General features: G+C 43.0%; 1 protein-coding gene across 1 annotated transcript in view; it reads right to left on the bottom strand.

Annotated features, from left to right (window-relative positions):
* Pon1 (paraoxonase 1) overlaps positions 1-18013 on the bottom strand; it is a 28902-nt gene that overhangs the window by 3193 nt on the left and 7696 nt on the right. Inside the window, exons 3-8 of the mRNA XM_004632878.2 lie at positions 17919-17974; positions 17392-17560; positions 10370-10496; positions 6834-7034; positions 5130-5211; positions 826-954 (exon numbers count right to left, since the gene is read on the bottom strand). Of these exons, the coding sequence (XP_004632935.1) occupies positions 826-954; positions 5130-5211; positions 6834-7034; positions 10370-10496; positions 17392-17560; positions 17919-17974 (764 nt within the window). The remainder of the gene's footprint in view (positions 1-825; positions 955-5129; positions 5212-6833; positions 7035-10369; positions 10497-17391; positions 17561-17918; positions 17975-18013) is intronic.

Raw genomic sequence — 18013 nt, 5'->3', positions numbered from 1 at the left:
CATGTGTCCAGAGGTGGGACTTGGGGGTGACTGGGTCACTGGGGTGCTCTATCCATCTGTGGACTCCACTACTGAATCCATAGCTGAAAGTGCTGTTGGCAAGTGGCACCTGCGCAGAGGAGTCCTGTCCTCCCTTCGCCCTCTGTGTCCTGGCCCTTATGCAGTGAGCAGCTTTGGCTCACCACACTCTTCAGCCACGAAGTCTCTGCCTTGGACCAGGCTACCAAGGACTGAACTGTGAGTTACATTCAACTTCCCTTTCAAGTTGTGTTGTGTTTTAACAAAAGGAAAGTGAGTGACTAAGGCAGGGTACTCACCTCCACCTGCATCCCTGGGGTGTCACCGCTGGTTGGCTACATCCCTCAACTAGAGGCTGGTTCCTCTCAGAGGACCCTCTCCACGCTCCCCTCCCCCTCCCTACTTCTGTTCAGTGCTAGGGATTGACCCCAGAGCCTCGTGCACACCAGGCAAGCACTGTGCCACTGTGCCAGGTCCCTTCTTAGACGCTTCGGTAATCACTTCTGCCCCTTATTACCTCTGGGGTGCTGCCTTATCCCTGGTTGATGCCCCTACACTTTGTCCACACCTTTCTAGACAGTCCTTCAGTTAAACTTCCCTCAAACTACCCCGTTTAAATGTATTATCTGGCTTCTGCCTAGACTCTGACCAAAATGCTTCCCAACTTCCTTTCTGTTTCTTGTCTTCTGGATCATCTTATCCATGTCACCTCTTTTACTGAGTGAGGAAGAGATGAAAATTGTAATTTCAGCTGAAGAAACAATAGCTAAAAATACATACAGAGATCCAGGTCACCGTCACACTAACCTCTGATGCCGGGGGATTCTCAGAGTCATAGACGAAGATCTTCACGCCATTGGGATGGCACCCAACCCAAAGGTCCCCTGTCACAGGGTCCACAGATATGTTATCCACCAGCGTGTCAAAGTCGAGCGACTTCCAAGAGTAAAACAAGGAGAGAATAAAAGAAAGAAAACGAGGCAAAATTGTGAGGCGATGCAGCAGTATGTTGGGGAGACCCTCCCACGCTTCATCACCTCTCTCTTGCTTCCAGAGATAAAACTCCACCCCATTTCAGCAGCACTCGGGGACTCCCTCTGGCCTTCCTTTTATGCTGGCATTTTGTCAGATTCCATGACAAATGAGGGTAGGGGGTTTGGACAGCAACGATAGATAAAAATTGAAAGAAATTGTGTACTAACCTCTGTGTGTGGACTTAAAAAAATTAAGTGCAGAATAAAATGATTGTTTCTGAAACCGCTAAGCAAATGAGACTTTCACAGTTAGCAAACTAAGAAACATGGATTTATTTCTGATGAAAACATAGATGAAATGTGGGGTATGTCACGGCTAATCATAGCTGTGCGGCTAGAGGAGAAATGATCACCCAGGGTCTACTTTTTGCCTGGGAGTTGAGGAAAAGATTGTTTTTCACTTTCCTGACATAATTCAAGTCCCTGTTCCTCTGCTGTTTATTCTCTAAATATGAGTTGCAAGCATGCAATGGTTTCAGAGATTGCCGCCCAGGGTTTGCACCAGGATCATAAATAATACCAATGAGTCTTAATTCCACCATTCATCACCTTGGCTGCTTTTGCCTGGAAAGAAATCCCATCTATTTGTTTACCTCCAACTCTCATCAGCAAAACAATATGTGGCATGTACACCAGAGTTCAGACTACCGAGGTGCTCTGGGCCCCAGCAGAAAATCAGCTGTGACTCACTGCAGAGGCCAGAGACTCAGAAGGCAGCAAGCCACTACTACAGCAAGCCACTGCTGCCCTTTGCTTCTTGCTCAAAAAACGAGTGTTGTCCCTTGTGTCCCTGTGGGGACTTGAGGCTCAATCCACATGGCAGAGCCTTGAGCACACCATCACACTGGCCTGTCATCCTTTGGCCTGGAGACAAACAAGCTTGGCCAAAGGAGGCAGGAAAGCCAGCGTCCAAGTCAGCCCTGGGCTTTCTGCAGCCTATGAACCACAATCCTTCCTGGTGTCAGTGCCTACTCTACTGTGATGAGCTTCTTTAAGTCAGAAAACGGGTGTCTCTGCTATTTCCTTTGGGAGGGGCACGGCCAATGGGTGGGTTTCATGGTGGGTGAAATCCTGCTGACATGAGAGTTGGAAGTGGGACTGGCAGGACATGGAAGCCTAGGGTCCCATCACCCGACACACAGTTTCTGAGCTCTTTGAGCACCAGCACGTGCTGTTCCCACAGATGAAGAGCCAACAGTCCAGCAAGGAGCCCATCCTGAGTCTAAGCATGAACTCTTGCTGTTAACAGTTGTATCTATATGTCCTCCCAAAGGTTAAGGTCCTCATAGATGGGGCTTTTCTGAGGTAGCTGGATCTGGAGCATTTGATGCTGGAAGTAAGTGTGTGTGATTATTAGATTAATCTACTGGTTGGTTTGGTATCGTTCTTGGTGTGGATAATGGGAAAGCCCACCCTGGGTGTGAGGACTGCCTGCCCTTAGGGCTCACAATCTGGATAGAATATGAGGGAAAGAAAGGGGGGTGCTGTTACAGCTTGCTGCTTGCTGCTTTTGCTGCCCTTTGCCCTCCATACCATGAACTGTTTTTCTCTCCTCTGGGTTGCCTCTCTGCCACAGCTCTCTGCCTTGGACACAACTAATGTTGGGCTGAACCTTCTACCAACTGTGAATGAAATAAGCTTTCCTTCTTTTAATTTTAGCTGCCAGGTATTTTGTCTCATCAATGAGAAAAGTCAGTAGGACCCTGGCCTGGCAAATATGTCACTCATGGGCATGCTGACTCACTCCAGTGGCCTGTGTGTCACAGCCCGCTCCCACCCCAAGTGGGAGATTTCTCATTCCTTGGTCAAGAAAACAGAATCAATAACTCTCTGTGGGAAAAATTCTCTGTTAGCAGATATCCCAATTTTGAGAGAAGGAAAGTTCACTGAAGTGTAACTGACTCACCAAATGCTATGAATCGTCAAGTGAATCTTTTTGAGAGAAAGGGGGAGTTATTTTTATTGTGGTAAAACAACATTTTGTTAAATCAATCTTGCATATACACCTCAATGACACTAAGTACATTTACAAAATGGAGTATTACTTTGCCAAAAGAATCAAGGTAAGTCATTTATAGGAAAATGGATGTACCATAAGATCACCCTATTAAGTGAAATCAGACACACAAGCTTGAATTTTGCATGGTTTCTCTAAACAAGAAACTCATAAATAAAGAGTGAAACCGAGGTAAATTATAGGAAATATGGAGCCAGACATTTTGCGTAGGGGAAGGCAAGCATGAGACAGAAGGAGGGAGGAAAAGAGGGTGAAAGAAAGAATCAAGATGCGTCATGTAGATTATCAGCTCCCCACAGGGAATGCAATCATGTACTGTAAGCATGTGCTCGTGAAAGTTAAAATTAATACAAAAAAGTACAATGATTGATACAAAGAAAAAGAGTACGCTCACGATGTTATGACATTGTGTGCGTTTACTATCTCTATCATCTATCTCTTGAATTTTTAAAGATCCCAAACAGAAACCCTATAACCATTAAACAGATGACCGCTCCTCATCTCCTCCCAGGCCCTGCAAGTCACACTTCTACTGCCTATTTCTATGAATTTGCCTATTCTCTGCGGGTGGAATCACAATATTTGTCCTTTGGTGACGCCTCATTTTCGCTTAGCTTCCAGGTGCTAGCATGTATCCAGGCAAAAGCACGAGCTCCGTCTCAGGCCTTCTTCCCTCTTGGAGACTGATGTGCCATTGGGTGGGGTCCACCATACATGAGCGAGACTCAAGCTCATTCATCCTTATGGCATCGCAAAGTTTATAGTCAGCCCCAACTAGTTTATCAATTTGGTTGGCACCCTGCAGTATCTAATTAATACAATCTCTCAGAAGAAAAAAGAGCAGTGCGCTTGCCAGGGTGGCCTCTGTGAAGTTGGGTGTTATGGTGGGAGATAGGTGTGGTCTGCTGTCAGAAGTAGAAGCCAAACCGGAAGCGAGTCTTGCCTTCCACCTTGCGTGGGCAGGAGCAGAGGCCTCCCATTCTGTGTGGAGTGTGTATCGGGTTGGCTTCTGTTACAGAATGCTTTAATTTTCCATTTACAGAAGTACCCATCATGACAACCCTGGTTGACTTTCATTCTCTCAGTCAGTCTGAGTGTGAAATTCTATTTAATTTCAGCTAATCCCACACTAGCCCTGCAATGACCCCTAATGTCAAACATGACGCTACACTGGCTCTCGTTTCAAGGTGAGTTTCCAAGGGAGACCATCGTGCCAGCACCTCGGATATGCTGACGGGAATGGTCGTGCAGTTGGTGGTGACAGCGCTTCGTGGTGAATGGCTGCTAGGTGTTGGGAAGAAAATCTGTCTGGGTGAAGCCTGTGCCCTAGTCAGACAGGCAGTCAGATCATACAGGAGACACATACATATGTAGGATGTTGCTAGGAGCAAAACTGAAGCAGTAACATGAGAGGAGATGTGTGGGATGCAGGATCAGAAGTCCAAGTAGATCAGGTAGTGGGGGATGATCTCACCCAGGGGGCACTTCAGCAGCGACCACAAGGAGCTGAAAGAGAGCCCCAGCCACCTCCAGGATGGTCACTGTGAGGGAGGGAGCCTTCCTCGCCTGAGGCACGGTCATGCCTGGGGTGCTAGGGCCGACCTGCACATGAGTGAGTGTCACAATGGTTGGACCCAAAAGCAGGGGAATGTGGGGCTCCCAGGGCCCGCTGCACCACTGTGAGCATGTGGCCTTTATAAATACTGCAGGCAGAAGATCTATGGTAAGCACAAGTTGAGGCTGTTCGTGAGCTCTTTCATTAACATAGAGGAAGCAAGAAGGGGGCAGTGAGAAAGGAACTAGGAACACAAGCCAAATGTGAAATGCACCCAAGCAGGAAGCACCAAAGTTCCCCAGGTGAGCTGTGTGCTCTGCTGGTCTCCACTCCGCAGGTGAGCAGAGGTGGACAACACATCAAGATGCCAGCGACTCAACAAAGGAGTGGAAAATTGGCTCTCGCCCATTCCAATTAGGCCATTCTTTTTTCCTCACTTTTAATTTCCCAAATCAATTAGAATCTAATTATCACTCTGCAAACTTATAGTGTTAATACATCTTACCTTCAAGGGAGTTAAAGTCCAATTAGCATGCTTTTCATACACATGAATCTTATGAGCCAGCAACTCAGCTATATAGACATACCTTCAAAGAAGCGAGAGCTACATCAAAGAGCTGGAAGTACTGCAATTCAGAAGGTTACAGTGAGTGCTAATAACACTTCCTATGGAGGAACTTTGCTTGGAGACTGAAAAATGGACCCCTCTCAAGGCACACTGATTTCTGAAAGAGCGTGATGAGTTTGCACACACAAGGGGGTTAACTGCTGAAAAATAATTCATGTTCCTGATCAGGAGAGAAGGAACTTAGCCCCAGTGCCAGCTCTTTGTATCTTGCTTGGTTGAGACAGCGTCTGCACCCTGCTTCTGCTCCCCAGGGGACACTGTGCTCCCCCGAGGGTGGCTGCAGGAATGGCGCTTGACATCAGTCCCTTGGTTTAGGCCAGAAGAAAGCATAAGAGATCAAGTGCTTGGCTTGGAACAAGAGAGCTCTTTCTCCTTTCCTGTTCTGAGCTTAGGCTCAGCCCTGGGGATTTAATATTTTATACAGAGTGCAATACCACACACCATGAAGATGCCTGGAGTGTAGTATGTCCCTGAACAGAGGAGAAATGGTGACCTTACTTTCCCTTATTTTCAAAGAGCAGGAGAAGAACTGAAAGCTCTATATTTGATTTTTTAATAATTTTTAAAATATATTTAGTACAGGGCCTACAGGGTCTCACTATGTAGATTGGACTTGTAGTGATTCCCCTGTTTTCCCAAGTACTGGGATTACGGATGCAAGCACCACCACGCGCAGTCTCAATCCCTGTCTCAGTGTGCTCTGGGGGTGGAGCTGGCACGGCATGCCGGGAATCACAGCCGGGCCTCTGCACTATGCCTAGGCAGGCACTTTAGTCTGCTGAGCTATCTGGCCGGCACTTATATATTTGATTTTTAAATGTATGTCACTACTGCTTTGAAATCCTTGAAGATATGAGATAGAGATGGACAGATGGACATTCAGATGTTACATGTGTGAGATGCCGCCCAAAATGTGGTCCCCAGACCACAAACAGGCAACATATATTATAAATCAACTACATCAAAAATAAATAGATAGATAAATAAATAAAATAAATCAACTACATCACTAAGCACACTTCTGAGTGAAACCGGCACTATTTTTTCATAGTAAGATTTTCTTGGAAGAAGAATACTTTGATTTAGGTCCTTCCCCTCTGGTACTGGGGACCAAACTCAGGACCTTGCACTTGCCAAGCAGGCATATGCCACTGAGCTATCCCGGCCCCTTGATTTATGTTTTGACAGCCCCTTATCTTCACATAGACTGATACTATGGATAGATAGATAGATGATGGATAGATGCCACTAATCTTATTATATTCTCAAAAATCTTCCTTCGAAACAAATCTGTCTGACAATGCTAAATATTCATTATAATTTTCCTACTGAAATGTATTGTACCTCAAATCAAAACACAGGATACCTTTACACACACACACACACACACACACACACACACAACATATTGGGTCTGATCAATATTACTTTCTGAAAAATTAAGATTTTTACATTTTTCCTAATTTCATCTTTCTAAGGTTACATACTGAAGTGTATTGCTTTACTTAGAAAGGAGCCATGTTCTAAAGCTATCCACTAGGAACCTGGATGAATCCTCAATATTCAAAAAAGCATACATACTTGCCATCAGGTGAGATGCTGATTCCATTTGCAAAATCAAATCCTTCTGCCACCACTCGAACATCCTCTGGACTATAGTAGACAACATACGACCATGCTAAACCCAAGTACATCTCCCAGGATCGGAAATATGGGTCAGCAAAATAGTGATCATTTGTGGCATAAAAGTGTTCTGGTCCTACAGCAACAATATCATTCACACTGCAATGAAAACACACACAAAATATATAGGTGAAGGTACTGTACGTCACAGGATATGAGTTGGCTTCCATCTATGTCTAATCCAAAACTCAGGACTGGGATGGAGACTTTATACTAGCTATGAAGGCATAGAATGAATAGGAAATCAGTCCTTCCCAGCCAATCCTCAAAGAGGATGAAAAAAATCTAAAGCACGATTATAGCAGTGTAATGTAACAGTCTTACTGGCTATGTCTTAAAAGTTGTGTTATGGTGTGATGGGTGTGTGTGTGTGTGTGTGTGTGTGTGCACGCACATATGTGTAAAAGCCCTAAATTCTTTAGTCATCACACAAGGCCAGTAGCCAAAACGAGGTGAAGTGTGTACTCACAGGGAACTGACTCCTGTCGACCCAAGGCAGAGGGCAGAGGGGAAAATATCGCACTTGCAGCCTCCAGACCTGTGTTTTACTCAAAGCTTTGCTCCTATTAGCTGTGTGAGCTAGGAGAACTCAACCCCCTCACATCTCAGGGCCTCAGAGAAAGGAAGATGATAGACAGGCCCATCTTCCAGCCTTAAAGCTTTGTGATTCTAAAGTGAATAAGGTGTCCAAGAACAAGAACATCCCGAAATAGATTGCCTGGCTTTTCCTCTCTTATTAGGATTCTCTCTGTGTTGTGGAAAATGTGAGATATATGGGCCTATCTTCCTGCTGTAATAGGTACAATAGCAGCCATATAAGTGCGTCATTCCTTGCTGATGGAGGTGATGCTAGCTCTCCAGGGCCCTGATCGGAGAAAGAAAAAATCTTTTCTCTGCTGCAGCATGCATCATGGCCAGCGTATTAGCTCTCACGCAGCTCTGGGCTCTTGAGTGCGCAAGAGAAACAAGCAGAGCCTCCGTTCTTTCATCTGCAGAGAGAGGTTAAGTGACCTTCCCAGAGTTATACAGCTCATTAGCAAGAGGCTAAGGGTCAGACTTTTAATGTGTGGAGTTGCAGCAGGAATTCCAATGAGGCAGTGCCTGCCTTGTGCTTTGTCAAGAGCCCGATGCTCAATAAATCCCTAGTCAATGGAGGCCACTATTACTACAGGAAACAAGGTCTACAGACTGAGGAACAGCCAACACAGGCCCGAGACATAAGGCGATGCACTAGTTTGACTTTCTTTTTCAAAAGTACATTTCTGAAATGTGTATGCTTTACTATCATTTGCCTGGTTTTCTTTAAAAAAGGAACAGAGTGGAATGGGTTCAAGCAATAGTTCTGAAATCTAAGGGATTCCCTTTGGATCCTGACACTCCTGTTACTGTCCCAACATGAGGCCACAGCAGGACACTAACTTGGAGCCACTTCCTTGAATTGCATTTTGTTCTCTAGACCTTGAAAGGCTGGAGTAAGTAAGAAATGAAGCTATGTGTGCGAAGGCCTCAGTACCACGCCTGGCATACAGCCATGGACCAATAACAGTACTTGCAGTACCATTAATAGTAGCATACTTGGGCCAGCCAAATGGCTCAGTGGATTAAAGTACCTGCAAGCAGGTGCAGAGGGGTCATGGGTTTGATCCCTGGGACTGCTGTGCCAGCCCCACTCCTGGGGTGCGCTGAGATGGCAATTGAGACTGGGATAGTTGCACGTGCCTATAATCCCAGCTCTTGAGAGACAGTAAACAGGGAGATCACTATGAGTCCAATCTAGTAGAAGACCCTGAACACCCTGTAGACCCTTCTCTAAAATACAAAAAAATTAACATACTTGAATTTTAACAAATGTAGTAATTAAAATAGTAATATGACAAAGTCATTAATTCCAAAATAAAACAAAGTACATATGGCTAATCCTTGGGTTGAGAGAGACACAGTCTTGTTATTTGTGGCACCATGGTTCCTCTTAACCTGGTTCTATACTGCTAAAGATCAATATCTTTGTAACTTGCCCTTAAAAAAATACCCCAACTCTGAGAAATTGGACCAAACTCAGGTTTTCAAGATTAAATGGCCAAAAAGATAAAATAACTTTTCACTCTGGGCTCAAGCTGCCAGTATTAGAAGTCCTAGCTACACTATTTACTGATGGTGTCATCTGGGTGACTTAGCAAATATTCCCAGCTTCAATTTTTTAAAAGTCCACAGTGGATATAAGAGTAACACCTAATTAAGAAGCTATCTGTAGAAGGTCATAAAAATAATCTGTCTAAATTGGTTGGTACAGCCACCAAGTTGAGGTCCAAACTCTTCAACAACTATAGTTACTACTATCATCATCAATCCCACTTCTCCATTCTACATATTTTGCCCTATTTTAGAGCTTAGTATTCTTTATGTTCTTCAAATACTCAGTGGCCTTATTCTTTCTCTAACATATATTTTCTGAGTATATGGATAAGCTCTTGTACGCCAATCTATTCTCTCAACTTTCACTCATCCTGGGATGCAGAAGCCCTGGATGTTACATCTTCTGTGACCATTAGTTAATGACTTGAGCTTGGCTCAGTAATTCAATTTCCCTCCAGTCTTCAGAACCACCAGGTAAGAAAAGAGAGGAGAGAGCACAGGTGTCGGAGGCAGGTTGACATGTGCCACATACATGGCTAGACTCCTGCAGAGGCAGCAAATCTAAATTGGAAAATCCTGGGATATGTGAATGCTGTGCTTAAATTATACTTGAAGAGACTGGGATTCTAGCAAGTCCCAGTGCAGAGGTAAACATTTTAGACAACAATGTCAGATTATGTTCCTAAATACATTATTAGACTCATAAACTAAATCTTCATAGAGTAAGGAAATTGACTTTGTTGTAGGTTTATCAGGATTACGGGCCATGGGAATTTTCTTTCCCCACGCATCATGTTGTCCAGGAGGCTAGTATGTAACTGAGTGTTTTCCAAAACCTGCTGTGACATAAATTGTTGCAACCCAGCAGCTGTAAAGACAGCACAGGGAGGACTTAGATACACTGGGTCTTGAGGTGTTTTGGATATATGCTGTGAATTTACAGCAAAATCTATCATTTAATATAAAAAAATAAGTAAACAGGCTCAAAATGTGGAATCAGCTATGAAAACTGTGTATGTTTAATAAGTCTGGCCTCGGAGCCAAACATTTTCTTAGTAAAATTTGCTTGAAGATCCTGAGTTCAGTAGGAACGAGCTAGCATCCACCTGGCCCCAGACACGAGGTAGGGAATGGGCATCCTCTGAGGCCCCAGTCCTCAGAAGTTTGCATAAAAATATTTAGAGGAGTTTGTGATCATCAGAGAGGAGAGTTGAATCTGCCCTATATGAAATGAAAAGCTAAACATGGACAAAACATCCACTGCTGCTGAAGGAAAACAGAAATACTCTCTATCCCAGTACCTCGGCAGAAGTTTGTGTTTAATGGTTTTCAGGTGCAAAAGTGATTTTTCCTCTTCTTGATATTTAAACAGTTCCACTGTAGACTTGGAATCTGGATGGTTTACCACCAGCAGGTACACAGTATTATCTGAGAGGAGATTAAAAACAAAAATCGAAACATTAACTGAGCTCTCAGCTGTCAGCTCTGCCTCCAAAAAGCAATTTCAACCCACCTCCAACAAGTACTTAGTGTGTCGTGCAGATGGAATATTTTCATCTCTTTGTACAGAGAAGCATTTGTGATTGAGCCAAATAAAAGTGGCTAAAGAACAGATGACAGACTTTAAAAACTCAAAACTCCACAGGAGGAAAAATATCCTCAATTTTAGAATGAGCGTCATAGAGCTGATGAAGCCTTCTAGTTCAAATGGTCTCCACAGGAAGCAGGGTTCAGATAAAAGGGATAAAGATGTGGAAACTGCTAAAATAAGGAAGTTCAGGGATAATTTACATAGCATCACATGACCAATTCCATAAGAACACATGGGTCAATGGGGCTTCAGCACAGGTCTCAGTGGTCAAAAAGTGTAATCAGAGCCTAGCAGGTGATGCAAGATTATAGTTTCTGCCTTAAGAGCCAAGCGTAAATCTTAGAGGATTTCTTCAAATTGGTGTTTGAAGGCAAATGATGAGGTAGATGTCCAGTGAAATGATCTGAAGAGGATTGAACAGAGAAACCAGTAAAATGATTTGATGAACCTAATCAATCAACAAGAGGCATTTCAGTAGGTGTTAGGTGTTTAAGGAAAAATGAAACCTGAATGAAGGAGAGGGACAGGACTGCAAGGAGGACACTGACACCAAAGGCACTGATAGGCATTTGACAGGAGGTACTGAGAGGCCCTGGTGATGGCTGAGGAATGCATGAGTCAGAAGTTAAGCACAGAAGTCCCAAGATGGTGGAGCAGCAAGGACAGCAGCAGAGCCTCTCCAGGACAAGGTGTCTAGGGTCTGGGAAACAGTAGCTTGGAGAGAAACTGAAGTGGGTGGAGGCTACTCAGGAGACATGAGGGAACTGATAGAGGAGAAGAAAATAAGAGAAGTGATGCAAGAGAAATGGATCACACCACAGAGGAGAAAGCACGCAGTGCCACCAACAGTGGCTGGCTAGCTGTCAGGGGAAACAAAGTGAAAGTAACAATTTGCTCATAGAGAACCAGAGACCTAGAACGGGAATGAAACAATCACCTGAGTTGGAGCCAGCAAGGAAAATGCAGACACCACTTCCAGAGCAGCTGCCAGTCAGCGACCTTGGTACCTGGTGAGCGACCTTGGTACCAGTGATCACAGCTACAAACATGGAGGGACACCACTGTAGGGAAGGGCTGAGACTCTGGACCTTATTCATTCTCAGTTTTCTTCATTTCTCACCTTCTTTTCATTCATTTCCCTTTAACTTTGCTAATGTTTGTGTCACCCGTAGAATCTTTTCCCATCCACATTTCTCACCACCAACTTTGCATCTGATTTTCCCAATTCTGTCCTTCTAGATATATAATGTGCCTTTCCATCATTAGGACCCTTTCCCCTTCATATATTCTCCTTCCCATAATGCAAAGCAGAGGACATTTAAATACCCCATTTTTTTCTCTTTTCTTTCCCTACTCTGGCATTACCCCACTGGCAAAGCCCTGGGTGTTAGATGAGTGATTCTATAAAATTACTGTTGAATGCTGTTTTCTACCGGTAGAGAAGACATAGCTATTGCACTTAGTAGACAGCAACTGAGGATAAAGACTTGGGCTTTTAAGACCTTATGCTGTAGCTATAGATTTCTTCTCTAAACTAAAGGAAGACCAAAAACAGGGCCTCATGGCAGGCTATTTCTCATCCAGCCCTGAGAGCTGCCACTGTAAATCTTAGACTGTCACTGCTGTAGTTGATCTGATTACCTAGCAATAATCCTGACTCAGTGGACAATTTTGTGTCAGTGAATTTGTCTGCCAAATCCACCATCACACCATGGGGAGGTACAACAACAATTTTACCTCAAGAACTAAGACTGGGATCAGATTATGGATAAATACTTGCAATCTGGCATAAAGAAGTCCTGAGTTTAAAATAGCACTGGCACAGTAGTGAAGGGATCAAGGGCATTATTGGCATGGGGACATTGAAACTCTAGCAAAGATGGTACTTGTTAGTGATCACATATGCAGTGTATCATTGGAATATTTAATCTGTGTCCTATTGGACATCTGATAGGCTTAAGTCTTTATATGTCTCTTGATTCATTTAGTAATGGAGCACTTACTTATGGAAGCCAGTGTCACTCGATTCCACAACGGGATCCAATACTGGACCCATCTGAAACTATAGACCAGTCTCCTTAATGAACACAGATGCAAGAATCCTCAGTAGGATATTACCTAATAGAATGCAGCATATTATTGAAAAGATCACACATTATGATTAAGTAAGTTTCATCCCAGAGATGCAAGGATGGTTCAACATACACAAGTCAATAAAGGTAACGCATCACATAACAGAAGCAAGGTGAAAAAATATACACTCATTTCAATAGATGCAGAAAACTCTTTTGACAAATACAGCACCTGTTCATGATTAAAAAAAAATTTGAAGAAAATAGACACAGAAGGACTATACCTGAATATGACAAGAGCTATATATGACAAACCTATCAGATCACACTAAATGGGAAAAAGCTAAAAACATTCCCCTTAACAGCAGGAGCAAGAGAAGGATGCCCATTATCACCCCTTCTATTCAACATAGTACTTGAAAAATTAGCCAGTGCAATCAGGCAAGAGAAGGAAATAAAAGGAACATATAGAAAGAAGAAGAATTAAAATGATTATTATGTAGACATGATATGATATTCCACATAGAAGACCCAGTGAATTCCACCAAAAATTCTTAGAATTAATAACAACCTTCAGCCACACAGCAGGATGCAAGGTCAACACACAAAACTCATCAGCATTTGTGTGCACCAACAAGGAACAGGATGAGAAGGAAATTACAAAAACAATGCCATTCACAGTAGCTTCAAGAAAAAACGAAATATCTAGGAATTAACCCAACTAAGGAGGTGAAAGACCTCTACAAAGAACACTACAGGACACTGACAAAGGACATGAGACATGAATGTGCTCTGAAGAGGACCTGAGAAAATGGGAAGTTGGCCCCAGCTCCTGAGTGGGCAGAAGCAATACTGTCAAAATGGTCATATTCCCAAAACTGTTATACAGATTCAAGGCAGTCCCAGTCAAAATACCAACAGTACACTTTATAGATATGGAGAAGAACAGTCCTACAGTTGATACAGAACAAGAGGTGACACAGAACAGCCATTCTGGGCAATAAAAGCAAAGCAGATAACACAACAATACCTGACTTTAAGCTATACTGCAAAGCAATAGTGGTAAAAACAGCGTAGTACTGAAACAAAAACAGATACGTGGATCAACGGAACAGAACTGAGGCTACAGAAACTTCCCAAGACACATTTAGCTATTTGATCTTCAATAAAAGGGCAAAAAGCATATATTGTAGGAAAGACAGCCTGTCCAACAGGTAATCCTAGGAAAACTGGTCATCTATATATAGAAGACTGAAAGTGAACTCTTGTTGTCTCTCACATATACTGAATTAAAATAAAAATAGATCAAAAATCTAAACATTAAAACAGAAACATTAAATCTCCTGGAAGATAAAATGGGTAAAACACTTGAAGAAATAGGTATAGGAAAATGTTTTCTAAATGGAACCTCAAATGCACAAAAAATAACTGAAACAACAAATGAGATTATATCAGATTAAAAAGCTTCTGTAAGAAGAAGAATCAGTCCATATAGTGAACAGAAAACCTACAGAATGGGGAATTTTTTTCAGTTAACTCTTAGAGGACTAGTATCAAGAATATACAAAGAATTCAAGCAATTACATTATCTAAAATTAAAGATCCAGTCAAAAAATGGGCAAGAGAAAAGAGCAGATACTCCAAAGAAGAAGAAATAAAAATGGTCAACCAATATATGATAAAATGCCCAACATCTCTTACCATTAGAGAAACACAAATTAAAACAGCACTAAGATTTCATCTTACTCCAGAAACAATGGCAGTCATTAAGAAATTAAAGTGTAACAGATGCTGCCATGGCTGTGGGGAAAAGGAACCCTCCTTTATTGTTGGTGGGAACATAAACTAGCACAGCCATTGTGGAAATCAGTATGAAGTGTCTCAAAAAAACTGAAACTAGAAGTTCTGTGAGACCCAGAGATCCCCCTGCTAGGCACACTTCCCAGAGAAGACATCAGCTACATCATACTACAGTGATACTTGCATAATAGTGTTCATAACAGCATAACTCATGATGTCCAGAACTGTAAAAACACTGTAGCCATCAACAGATGACTGGATAAAGAAAATATGGCATATATATATATATATATATATATATATATATATATATATTATGTATAGTGGAATACTATTGTACTTGAAAGAAGGACAGATGTCAAACATTTGTAGCAAAATGAATGCATCTGGCAAACATAATGTTGAGTGAAATAAACCAGACACACAAGTTTAAAAACCATATGCTATCTCTCATTTGAGTGAAGCATAGTACAAAGATAATAGTGAGCATGGACAGAAAAAGGTGAGGTGATGGATCCCTTGCAATAGGGAAGGGGCCCAAGGGAACACAGGTGAGGAGTAAGGAAGAGGAGATGGGGAATCTGTAGAATAAAGATCTGTCATGTACAGGAACCTCATAATCTCAGCTAGTGTAAACATTTATGCCATAACGTGAGCTGAGCTTCATAATATCAAAAAGAAAGAAAAGGGGAGTTGGAGGAACAAGGAGGGAGGTGGAGAGAGGGGGAAGGGGAGGAGGTGGAGGGAAGGGGAAAGGGACTGAACAAAGAAGCAAGTTATGATGCGTACATAGAACCGCTCCCCAAGATGACTGCCAACTGCATAACCTGCAAGCATGTATGAATACCATAAAACATTCAAAAAAAGAAGTTAAACATAGTGGGTACCAAAGCTTGATTTCATGCTTGGTGCTGCAGCTTCTCATTCTAGAAAGCTATTCTAAGGAAACGGAGAAGATCCATGTGCAGAAGTGTTTGGGCACTGCTTGTAATAAGTGTGAAAGTGGACAAGATCTCAGTGTCTACGAGCAGGTGAATTATATCCTACCACACAGTGGAATCTGTGACAGCCATGGCAAAGTGACATCAAAAGCACTGTCACAAAAAGGGGTCTTCAATATAGTTTTTTAATTTTTTAAATAATTAATTAATTTGGTACAGGGTCTCACTACACAGCTCAGACTCATACTGATCCTCCTGTCTCGGCCTCCCCAGCACTGGGATTACAGGCATGCACCACCATGCCTAGTTCTGGTGGTCAGCACAGTGCTCCCAGGGTTCTGGGGCTGGTATCCCATGTGATACCAGGGATCGAACCCAGGTGCTTGTGCTTGCCAGTCAGGTACTTAGTCCACTGAGCTATCTCCCAAGCCCTCTCACTATAGTTTTTAAAGCCACAGCAACTAATAGAAGAGTTTGTACACTTTTAAAAGTAAACACATACCCAATACTATCTTTCTTTGAAAATATTTTTAAAATGAAATACAATAAATGATGAATGGATGAATAGCTAGAAGACCATTACAAGAAGCACCTCGGGTTGTGGAACTGGAAAGCTGGTGAGGAAACAGTGACAGCACCGATAATTCATATGTGGGGATATTCTAGAATCTAGGCACTCTGACACGGATTGGAAATTTCTGAAAGAGAATACAGAGGCAGTAAAAGCTTGACTCAAAAACCTCAGGGAGAAGGCTCAAAAGGTTGTCAGTGAGTGACAGAATGAGCAGAGGTGACAGTGGCAGTTGGGTCAGAACCAGGAGATGAGTGTGTTGGGTATCAGAGAGGAGCATTTTCCTGAAGGAGAAAGGGATCAACAGGAGGATGAGGTAGAAGGGGGGAAGGAAGGGCTGGAAAAAGTCAGGAAGAAAGAAAGCGAAGAAAAGGGACTTTTAGTAATAGCAGGCAGCAACTTTCACTCTCTGCAATACGGACAGTTGGGAAGGGACTGCACGGGGGCATCTGACAAGGACAGGAAGGCAGTAGGCACAGATGCTTTTGGCTCCGTCACCCTTTCTCTGAACAAGTTGATCGGGACTTTGCACAAGGGCAGTTTCCCAGCCTCCCTTGGGCCAGAGTCATCAGAGTCACAGGGTGTTGGGATTTTTCAGGCTCCTAGGTGCTCCTGTGAGCAAGTGAGATTGCAAATCATTTGAGGGAATAAGGAAACAGCAGCACATGGAAAGAAAACTGGAATGAAAGCAGAAAGGGTGTGCGCGGCAGCTATCAGTGGTGTCAATATGAAGAGATGCCACCTAAGCACAGCACAGAACAGGAGTGAGCAGGAAGGCACAGAGGGTGGCAGGGCTATGAGCGAGCGCCCATCTGCCCATCGACTTCCTTTCATTTCCTTTCTTTACTGTTTGTCTCTCTTTTGAGGCAGAATCTAGCTATGCATTCAGGCTGGCTTTTAATTCTCCACCCTCCTGCCTCAGCCTCCCCAGTGTTGAGATTATGACTGTGTGTAACCGTACCTGGACAGATCTTAGTGTCTGGACATATGGGCCACAGAGCACTTGGGTCAGAAACCTTTATTCCTGTTAATGCCTGACTCTTTGAAACTAATTAAAATGGAAAATATTTATTGAGGAAAGATGAAAATCATCATGGCAGTGATGGGGATGATGTGAATGTTGGTGTTTTCTAAAATCAGAAGCTTTACAAACCTTACATATTTATCAGTCTCAAGTGTACAAGTCATTTAAATATTAGACTTAGTTAACAGAGAAAATAAGTTTAGAACTCAAAAGAGCATGATTCATTTTTATGCTTTGGTTGGGTGAGATGAAATATCCACTCAATAACAGCTGCTTCTTTTTTTACTCTGCCATTGTATTTTAGTAAACAGTAAATACTGTTACCTTCATTTGTGAAAGTGCTAATCCCATGAGGATTAAAGGATGGTAAATCCAGTTTACTTCCTATGATATTCAGTTCTAACACTGCTGGATTATCTTCCTTCAGGTCCATCAGGAGTATTTTTCCTGGATTATCAGGGTCAAAACTCTTCAGTCCAGGATATTTTAATCCCTTAAAGGCGGGAGGAGAGAAGGCAGGCACATTACAACCATTTTGAATGCTGAGTGAGGAGATTGGTGGCGTTGGGCACACAGGAGCTGCTCCTGACCGCAGGGCAGGTCACAGGGCCACAGAAGCCCGTAGGACCCCAGGACCTGCTGAGAACCACCTGCTCCTACAGATCCCTGCACAAACCCGACCCTGCCCTGAGTGAGGCTGGAGGTGACAAAGCTACCAGCCCCCCAGAAATCACAGGACTGCACACTTTATTTAAAGTGAGCATCAGTATATGGAAGGTCTGGGTAAAAAAATTTAAATTTCCAGTTCCAGAAAGTACTCTAGAACAATATCCCCGAAAGAAAGCACTCACAGAGCTAATGAAAGCCAGTCCATTGGGTAGTATCTCCAAGTCCTCAGCACCAGAGTCTACAGAAAAAGGAAAGTACAGGTTGTTTCTGGTTATTG

Source organism: Octodon degus, unplaced genomic scaffold (assembly GCF_000260255.1).
Source record: "Octodon degus isolate 3935 unplaced genomic scaffold, OctDeg1.0 scaffold00050, whole genome shotgun sequence".
In the NCBI taxonomy this organism is placed as follows: Eukaryota; Metazoa; Chordata; class Mammalia; order Rodentia; family Octodontidae; genus Octodon; species Octodon degus.
The sequence above is the reverse complement of the archived record's forward strand: the minus strand, read 5'-3'. Positions and strand labels throughout refer to the sequence as shown.